Source organism: Crocuta crocuta, unplaced genomic scaffold (genome assembly GCF_008692635.1).
Source record: "Crocuta crocuta isolate KB4526 unplaced genomic scaffold, BGI_CrCroc_1.0 scaffold26, whole genome shotgun sequence".
NCBI lineage: Eukaryota > Metazoa > Chordata > Mammalia > Carnivora > Hyaenidae > Crocuta > Crocuta crocuta.
The window spans coordinates 9238198-9248722 of record NW_027532249.1 but is presented as its reverse complement, the minus strand read 5'-3'; the positions used below and the strand labels follow the sequence as shown (position 1 = coordinate 9248722).

The following is a 10525-nucleotide window of genomic DNA, read 5'->3' as shown; positions in this document are numbered from 1 at the left end:
TTCAATAAAGTGGAAGAGTCTATTCTAGCTGCTGATCCCATCATCTCCTTGAAAGCAGACCCTTGGTAGCTAGTGGTGTTTCAGCTGTTGTTGTTGTTTAAATCTGGAACAAAGCCACCTGCCTAGCACGTTTTACCGTTGTCCATGATGTGACTTCTGCCAGACTTGTCAACCCAAACCTGCCTCCCGTGAATGTTCCCCAAGCTCACATCATGCCCCACCTTTTTATTTTATTTTATTTTATTTTTGTTGTTGTTGTTGTTTAGCTTTTATTTCATGATCATAAACTTCACTCTGCAATCCATCTAAACTTGAAGGGGGGCAAGGAGGACACGGACCTGCAGAACTGCAGCAGGAACACAGGGTTCTAGGAGATTCCGAGCAGAGGGGGGCAGAGGGGTGCTCTCACGAGCTACAGAAGGAATGGTCTGGTAGTTACGATAAAACACGAGTCAAACGTATCAGATTTGTCCGCAGTCAGCAATGGTGATCTTCTTGCTCGTCTTGCCGTTCCTGGACCCAAAGCGCTCCATGGCCTCCACGATATTCATGCCCTCCTTCACCCTGCCAAACACCACGTGCTTGCCGTCCAACCACTCGGTCTTGGCGGTGCAGATGAAAAACTGAGAACCATTCGTGTTGGGTCCAGCATTCGCCATAGACAGGATGCCAGGACCTGTGTGCTTCAGGATGAAATTCTCATCATCAAACTTCTCCCCGTAGATGGACTTGCCGCCAGTGCCATTATGGCGTGTGAAGTCACCACCCTGGCACATAAAGCCCGGGATAATCCTGTGGAAGCAGGAGCCTTTGTAACCGAATCCTGTCTCCCCGGTGCTCAGAGCACGGAAGTTCTCTGCTGTTTTGGGGACTTTGTCTGCAAACAGCTCGAAGGAGACGCGGCCCAAGGGCTCGCCGTCTACGGGCGATGTCAAAGAACACGGTGGGATTGACCATGGCTGAACGGCTCGAGGGACTCCGGGGCGGCGGCGTCTGCAAGGCCATGTCCCACCTTTTCAAAATGCCTGGTCTTCCATCATTAGTTCTCAATCTTGTCTGCAAATTAGAATCATGTGAAAAGTTTTTTTTAACTTTTACTACCTGCCTCCCCCCCACCCCCCTTAGAGATTCTAATTTAATTGCTCTGGGATAAGGCTCAAGAACCAGAAGTTTCCCAGGTGATTCTGAAGTGCAGCCAGGGTAGAAGCCTGCCTCCTCTGTGGAAGTTCTTCCCCTGCCCCGCCTCCCTCTGCAATCTGTCTAGCAAATTTGTACTCAACATTCCACCGGCAGCGCACCATCTCTTCGCCTCTGAGTCATTTCCCCACTTCCCCAGGAAGAAAATCCTCTGTTGCGCCTCATTATGCACTCTGCAGAGTTCCCTCACAGCACCTGGTATGAGTTAATGATCTTTTTCCACCGGCTGGTCTCTGCTTCCACTGGGCTGTGAGTTTATGATGGTGAGGCTCATCTATGTATCCCTAGTGTCAATAATCATTGCCAGGAAAAATGAGGCACAGATATAAATGGCTTTAAGAACTCCATCTTCTCTGGTTTTAACCTCCAGAATCCCTTGTGGGAGTATTTCCAAAGACCTTTAAATTCTCCACATGCTCCATGGCAGACCAGGCAGGGAAGATAGGTAAGAGTGGACAGTTTGGAAGGAATGTCCACGGCTGTAAAAATCCACCTTTAGGCCCAACTGTTGGGACATATTCCCAACTGTTGGTCTTTGTGGACCATTTTGGTATTCTGAAAGTATCAATGATAGTAATGGCTGTGTGCCAGGCACTGTTCTAAGATCTTGTTTTCCCCCAATATTACTGAGGTATAATTGGCAAACAAAAATTATATATTCTTACCATGTGCAATGTGATAGTTCGATAGACATATATGTGGTGAAATAATTACTACAATCAAGTCAACTAACATATCCATCACCTTATACAATTACCTTTTTGTTTTGTGGTGAGAACATGTAAGATCTACTCTTTTAGCAAATTTCAAGTATACAGTACAGTATTATTAACTATAGGCATCGAGTTGTACCTTAGATCTCCAGAACTTATTGATCTTGCATATCAGAAACTTTGTGTTCTTTACCCAATATCTCTCAATTTCTTCCTCTCCCCAGTCCCTGGCAACCACCATTCTTCTCTCTGGTTCCATGAGTTCAACTCTTTTAGATTCCATGCATAACAGATCATGCAGTATTTTTCTCTCTGTGTCTGGCTTATTTCACTTAGTGTAATGTTCTCCAGGTTTATCCATGTTAACTCAAATGACAGAATTTCCTCTTTTTAAAAGTTGAATAATATTCTTGTGTGTGTGTGTGTGTGTATCACCTTTTCTTTATCCATTCTTCTGTTGATGGAAGTTTAGACTGTTCCCACATTTAAGCTATTGTAAGTAGCCCTATGATGAATGTGGGAATGCTAATCCTGATTTCCTTTCCTTTGGGTGTGTGCCCAGAAATGGGATTGTTGGATCCTATGGTAGATCTATTTTTAACTGTTTGTTTGTTTGTTTGTTTGTTTGTTTTAAGTAATCTCTATACTCAACATGGGGCTCAAACCCATGACCCTGAGATCAAGAGTGAACACTCTTCTGACTGAGACAGCTAGGCACCTCCTATTTTAAACATTTTTTTTGAGTTTTCATACTGTTTTCCAGAGCAACTATGCCATTTTGTATTCTCACCAACTCTGTACAAGTTTCTCCACCTCCTCACCAACATTTGTTGTTTTTGTCTGATAACCATTCTAACTGGTGTGAGGCGATATCCCATTGTGGTTTTGATTTGCATTTCCCTGATAGTAATGTCAAGCATGTTTTCATACACTCACTGACCATTTGTATACTTTCTTCTAAGAAACAGCTTTTCAGGTTGGTCACCCATTTTTAAGTTGGGTTGTTGCTAATAATATCTTTATATTACAGTTAAAGAAATTGACACTAAAACCTTACTGATTTTACTGCATATTTGCAACAACCGTCTAAGACAGTGAAGCTCAGAGGCTAATGTTATTCAAGGTCACCAGGTTAGAAAGTGAAATTAAATTCAGCTCTGCTACTTATTTCTTTAAATGCCTGAAAAGTGGGGTGCCTGGGTGGCTCAGTCGGTTAAGCATCCAACTTGGCGCAGGTCATGATCTCATAGTTTGTGGGTTCCAGCCCTGCATCAGGCTCTATGCTGACAGCTCAGAGCCTGGAGCCTGCTTCAGATTCTATATCTCCCTCTCTCTGACCCTCCCCTGCTCATGCTGTCTCTCTCTCTCTCTCAGAAATAAATATAACATTAAAAAAAATGAAAAGAAAAAAAAGAAATGGTTGAAAAGCACTGCCCCATGGATTTTAATAACTTCTTATGTCCATGAACTATTTTAGTCTGCAAGTAATAGAAATTAATAATTGGAGCATGTGGGTCGCTCAGTCAGTTAAGCATAGGACTTTTGATTTTGCTCAGGTCATAGTCTCACGCTTTGTGAGTCCTACATGGGACTCTGTGCTGATAGTGTGGAGTCTGCTTGGGATTCTCTCTCTCCCTCTCTCTCTACCCCTCCCCTAGCTCTCTCTCTTTGTTAAAATAAATAAACATTAAATTTTTTTTAAATATTGGGGATGCTGGGTGGCTCAGTCGGTTGAGCAACCGACTTCAGCTCAGGTCATGATCTCACGGCTGGTGGGTTCGAGCCCTGCATGGGGCTCTGTGCTGACAGACAGCTCGGAGGCTGGAGCCTGTTTCAGATTCTGTGTCTCCCTCTCTCTCTGACCCTCCCCTGCTCATGCTGTCTCTCTCTCTCTCTCTCTCAGAAATAAATAAAGCATGAAAAAAAATTTTTTTTAATAAAAAATAAATTTTTTAAATAATAGAAAATCATAGATCAGATACATTTAAACAATAAGGAAATGTATTATAACATAAATCTTTTTTTACTATTTTAAGATTTTATTTTATTATTTATTTTTTAATGTTTATTCATCCATTCTGAGAGAGAATGTGGGGGAGGGGCAGAGAGTGAGGGAGAGACAGAACAGGCTCTGCACAATCAGCTCAGAGCCCTATGTGGGGCTCAAACACACAAACCACGAGATCATGACCTGAGCCAAAATCAAGAGTCGGACATTCAACTAACAGCCACCCAGGTGCCCCATGACAAAAATTTTGAGATTGAGTAGCCATGGGTATAATCTTAACTGCTATTCCAGCTTCCTTCCCTTTCTCTGCTCTTTGCTCTACGATGTGTGAACTTCATCCTGAGGTCAGGTACTCTCACCAGATGGTCACTGGAATCTTGGGAATCACACTAAGACATAGCAATAGGCTTTTCCAAGGGAATGGGATCGTTTACAAGGGAATGGAATCACCAAGAGCTACTGGAGGAGTAGAACGTGCTGGAAAGCCAACAGCTGCCTCCTTCATCCCTTATATTTACAGAGCCTGTCTGGGTTTTCAGAATTGTTTCATGGTGCTTACTGCTTTTGATCTTCACAACAATCTATGTTAAATGTAAGTTTCGGGTTGTCCTCAGGGGTGGTTTATGTGCAGGAAAGAATTAATATTAGTATTAATCTTCAGTATGTTAAAACACAAATCTCATAATCTAATCTTTCCTCAGGCTTTTATGTCTAGCTTATAAATTCTGTTTTACAACTCTAACAAGTTTGGCAATGACTTTAAAAAGACCTTTGATTGAAATGGTCCTATTTATTAATTTTTTTTTTTTTTAGAGAGAGAGTGAGCAGTGGAAAGAGGGGGAGAGAGACAGTAGAGAGAGAGAGATAGAGAGAGAGAGCAGGCTCCATGCTCAGTGGGAGGAGTCCAACACAGGGCTGGATCCCTGGACCCTGGGATCACAACCTGAGCCAAAATCAAGAGTGGGATGCTCAACCAACTGAGCCACTCAGCACCCCAAAATGGTCCTATTTATAAATATAATCATATATTGTAGGACCTTTTAACCTGTGTTTATAAACTGAATAATTGTCTGACTTAATAAATAAAACATTCCTGAGCACAAAATAATTCTTTTTTTAAAAATTTTGAGTATAGTTGGCACACAATGTTACATTAGTTTCAGGTGTATCACATAGTGACTTGATGGGCCTATACGTTATGCTAAGCTCACTGTGAGGATAGCTACTATCTGTCCCCACACATCACTACTACAGTCTCATTGACTATATTCCCTATACTGTGACTTTCAGTCTCGTGACTTATTCAATCCATAACTGGAAGCTTGTATCTTCCACTTCCTTTCACCCATTTTGCCCATGTGCCTACCTCCCTGACCCTCCGGCAGTCATCAATTTCTTCTCTGTATTTATAGGTTTGATTCTGATGCTACTTTTTGTTCTGTTTATTCATTTGTTTGTTTGTTTTTTAGATTTCATATAAGAGTGAAATCATATGGTATTTGTCTTTCTAAGTCTGACTTGTTTCACTTAGCATAACGTCCTCTAGGTCCGTCCAACGTTGTCTCAAATGGCATGATCTCATCCCTTTTTATAGCTGTGTAAAGTAAATAATTCTTATAAATCCGATGTGTTAAATAAAACTTATAACATATTGAATGTGAACTTCTCTTCAATAATTCAGTTCTAGAGCTATACTTAATCCAAATCAAGTATGCATTTGCACGTTTTAAATTGGATTTACAAGGCAGTTACTCTAATACTTCAATTATCTTAAAACATGACAAGTATATATAACATCAAATATGTACACATTCCTTAAAACAAAAATATGAATACAATGAATTTGGTTCCCTCAAATCATCTTGGGGATGCAAGCCATTTCCCATACAATATATGATTTTCCCATGTAATTGTTGCTTGAGGTTTTGCATAATCAACAAATATTTAAGCCAGGATGCCAACTAAATTCTTACTTGTCAGGGGCTGGATGGTATTTGCAGTTGCTATATCAATTACCCCTTGATTCTAGGAGAGCATGGATTAAGTAGCCCAAGACAAAGGCTCTCTGATTCTTGCCTTGGAGGAGTCTTGCCCCTCCCGACACCACTTAATTAGGTTTTGCATTTCTTTGGCTTTTAAGATATATAACTGTAATTCCCTTGATTCTCTAAAGAACTTTGAAATTGCTTGATTCTTACATTCTTTTTTATTCTCAGGACCTCATGATGCTTTGTTGGTATTAAAATATCATTCGAATTCTGTATTGGTCTGACTATTGGTTTACAACATCCAAGGTAATTCAGCTGGCATATTTTATGCTAGACAAGCACAGGAAATCCTGTGGTTGGGTTCTCCATTTTATGGGGTACTCTTGTCTTAAAGCAAGGTTTCTATGGCCTAGGGCTCTCTAACCAGGAGATTAGAGAACAGTTATGTCCAACTCACAAGGCTAGCCAATGAAGGGGTTAGAACCCCCACCAAAGTAGTATGAAAATCACTTTATGGGGCACCTGGGTGGCTCAGTCAGTTAAGTGTCCGACTCTTGATTTTATCTCCAGTCATGATCTCACAGTTTGTGGGACTGGACCTCACATCATGCTCTGCATGGAGCCTGCTTAGGATTCTCACCCCCTCTGTCTCTGCCCCTCCACTATCCCCTCTCTTTAAAAAACCACTTTAAACTTAAAACATCTGAACAATCAGCAACCACAGAAGGAAACAATATCTAACTTCACCAGAGCCTCCTGAAAATACAGCTGCCATTGACAGTCTCTGAGGGAGTTTCCTGTTTGGGAGAAGACTGATCTTTAGCAGAGAAAGTACAAATTCAGCTACAGTAGCATCAAAAAGACTAAGAGAACTTTCCATACTTTCCCATTGAAACCAAAATTCACCCCATTTATGTTAAGTTAGTCTCTAGACCTTTACCTCTTGGCTATCTGGTACTCATCATGAGCACCCTCACGCACATATAAACAAACCCTGTCTTTTTTCCAATCTGTCTATTGTCAATTAATTCTCAGGTCCATGACCATTTGAATTGAAGGTAGAGGAAAAGTTTTCTCCCAATGGTTTTGTTAGCGAGGATGGGATGGTCAAGACTCTCTGTGTATTTGGGAGACTGCGGCTGAGATCCCAGGGCCTCCAATCAAGCCAACCAAGATAACGTTCTTACCAACCAAACTCCTAGATCTCTGCTCAAGGTTCAATTGATCGAGGGTGATAAGAGACTTTCCCTGTGTTTTTTAAAAGGGATTTTCCAAACTTTAGGTTTATATGAGAAAAGCTTTTGGTTAGAACCACAGGCATCCCTTGTTTTATTGCCATTGGCTTTATTGGGATTCACAGATATTGTGGGTTTTTTTTTAAAGTTTATTTATTTATTTTGAGAGCGAGAAAGAGAGAGTGAGTGCTGGGGAGGGGCAAAGAGATGGTGAAGAGAGAGAATCCTAAGCAGGCTCTGAACCCTGCACTGAGCCCAATGCTGGGCTCAATCTCACAACTGTGAGATCAGGACCTGAGCCCAAATCAAGGATGCTTAACTGATTGAGCCACCAGATATTGTCCCAAGATATTGGTGGGGTTTTTTTAATAGAAGGTTTGTGGCAACCCTCCATTGTGCAAGTCCACTGATGCCATTTTTCCAATAACATTTGCTCACTTCATGACCCTGTGTCATATTTTGGTAATGTTTGCAATACTTCACACTTTTTCATTATTATATTTGGATTGCTGCAATATCATGATAAGACTTTAATAGATGAGGAATTGCTTCTTATAGAGGAGCAAAGAAAGTAGTTTCTTGAGATGGAATCAACTCCTGGTGAAGATGCTGTGAAGATTGTTGAAATGACAACAAAGAACTTAGAATATTCCATAACGACTTAGTTGATAAAGCAGCAGCAGGGTTTGAGAGAACTGACTCCAATTTTTAAAGTTCTATTGCAGGTATAATGTGGTCAAACAACATTGAGTGCTACAGAGAAATGGCTCATGAAAGGAAGAGCCAATCAATGCTGCAAACCTCATTCTTCTCTTAAGAAGTTGTCACAGCCACCCCAACCTTCAACAACCATCACCCTAATCAGTCAGCAGCCACAGCATGGAGGCAAGACCCGACACCAGCAAAAAGATCATGACTCACTGAAAGCGAAGCGCAGATGATGGGTAGTATTTTTTAGCAATAGTTTTAAATTAAAGCATGTATGTTGTCTTTTAGACATAATGTTATTGTACACTTAATAGTGTAAACAGGGGCACCTGGGTGGCTCAGTTGGTTGAGTGTCCAACTCTTGATTTTGGCTCAGGTCATGATTCCAGTGTCATGGGATCAAGCCCTTTGTTGGGCTCCATGCTGAGCATGGAGCCTGCTTAAGATTCTCTCTATCCCTCTGCCCCTCCCCCATAACATCTACATGTACTGAGAAACAAAAAAATTCATTTGACTTTATTCTGATATTCACTTTTATTCTGGTGGTCTGGAACCAAATCTGCAATATTGCAGAGGTATGCCTACAGTTTTTGGGTATTGAGACTCTTATTTTATTTTGTTTTATTTTATTTTTAATGTTTATTTATTTATTTTGAGAGAGAGTGCAAGCAGGGGAGGGGCAGAGAGAGAGAATCTCAAGCAGGCTCTACACTGCCAATGCACAGCCCTACTCAGGGCTCAATCTCAGGTCCTGAACAGAAATCAAGAATTGGATGCTTAACCAACTGAGCCACCTAGATGCCCTGAGGCTCTTATTGTACATAGCCATTTTGTCCTGTTCCTTTGTCTCTCTCTTTTGCGTTGTCTTTCAGAAATCATAGGGTAGAACACAGGCATATGTCCTATAAGCCTGTTATTTGAGCTTCACAGGCCACTTAGTTTACAATTCTCACTAGACTGGTATCTGCTTAGGTAAGCTTTGCTGTGGGTCACCAATAAAACTGTGTGAGTTTCTCCTGATTTGATCTTATGTCCTGAGAGCTTGGCTTAAATCCATATAGAGGTTTCTCTTTGGTTTTCCACCTGCTGGGCAGTGTAGATATTTGAGTCCGAGCTGAGATGCAACCAACCATCATGTTGGGGGCTGACATATGAGGCCCACAAATAATACTTTCCTACCAATTGTTGCCAGCTTTCAGGAAGTTTGTTGAAGTTTAAGTCCTACAGGATCCCAGCCCATAAGGACCATTGTTGTCTCCCCATTGCCTTTGAGTGTTGAGAATTCCCATCTCAGTATCATGGATTAGTGGGTCTGTGAATGGAGGTGTCTCATCTTTGTAGGACGTTGAAGTCACAAAAACCCAAACACCATCTTACCGCTTATGGCAATAGGAATTCTTGCTATCTTTCTCCTTGGCTGTCTTTGGATATGGGGGCTGCATCTTCTGTGCCTTCTTGGGGGATGTGTCTTGTGTCCATGTAGAAGCCATAAAAACATTGATTTAAGTCATGATTGAAATGAGTATCCTCTCTGACGTTGAGTTAGAGTCCCAGGCTCCTGTGCTTATAATATACTTCTTGGGGTGAAAATCTTTTCTGACTTTATTTTGGAGACCTCTCCATTCTCTCAACTGGCCTTCCATGGGAACTTCTCAGTTGACTGAAACCCTCCCCCTTCTCCAACCCTTTCTCCGACGTACTCCACCACTGTGGTGCTGACTGTCTTTTTCCTTTCTTATTGGTGTGGTTTTACTAAGGATCATTTGGAACTTCATTGTCCCCTTTGGGAAATTTAAGATTGGTTCCTCTAAGATCTCTCCCTTTTTATTATCTTCACTCCTTCTTCCTCCTTTTGCTAATATCGATCTTCCCTTCAGCTCCTTGAATATGTCCCCCTTCAGACTCTTACCTCCTCTGGTAAGACTTTATTAAAACTGCATGAAATGTTTTAACACTTTTATCCCAGCGAATAATAAAACTCTTTCATTCTTTCATCCTGAAAATACTTTCATCAGTTTTCCCCATACCTGCTGTGTTATAGAACCACAGAATAACTGAATGATGGTGCATCTGACAACCTGAAAAACCTGTGTCCTGTGTCTTCTTAGGTGTGATTTTCTTTTAGACAATGTCCTGTCTACTTGGGCTGCTGTAACAGAATAGCATAGACTGAGTGTCTTAAACAACAGAAATTTAATTCTCATAACCCTGGAGGATGGAAGTCCAAGAATAAGGTGCTGGCTTGTTTAGTTTCTGGTAAAAGTGCTTTTCTTGGTTTGCAGATGGTCCTCTTTTTGCTGTGTCTCACATGACCTTTCCATAGTGCATGCATGTCATGGGGGGTGTCTCCTCTTTTTATAAGCCCAGTAATCTCACCATGGGCACCCCACCCTCATGACTTCTACCCCTAAGACCTTCCAAAGGCCCCATCTCCAAATACCATCACAATTAGGTATTAGGGTGTCAACATATGAATTTTGATGGGAGACATAAGCATTCAGTCCATAACAAACAGGCTGCATGACAAAGTGACAGAGCACTGGGCAGGGGTTCTAAGATCCATGTTTTTAGAGCTAGATCTGTTACTGAATAGCTTTGACCATGAACAAGTCACAGCTTTTTTGAATCTTTGTTTGTCCATGAGAAAACAGGGGAATTGAAAAGATCGGTTCCAGA

General features: G+C 41.3%; 1 protein-coding gene across 1 annotated transcript; it reads right to left on the bottom strand.

Moving 5' to 3' along the window:
- Window positions 1-252: 252 nt before the first annotated feature.
- LOC144243151 (peptidyl-prolyl cis-trans isomerase A-like) lies at window positions 253-996 on the bottom strand. Its single transcript, XM_077778231.1, is given in 2 exon segments — window positions 253-923; window positions 925-996. Coding segments are annotated over 2 exon segments (495 nt in total). The 5' UTR covers window positions 958-996; the 3' UTR covers window positions 253-461.
- Between the last annotated feature and the right edge of the window lie 9529 nt (window positions 997-10525).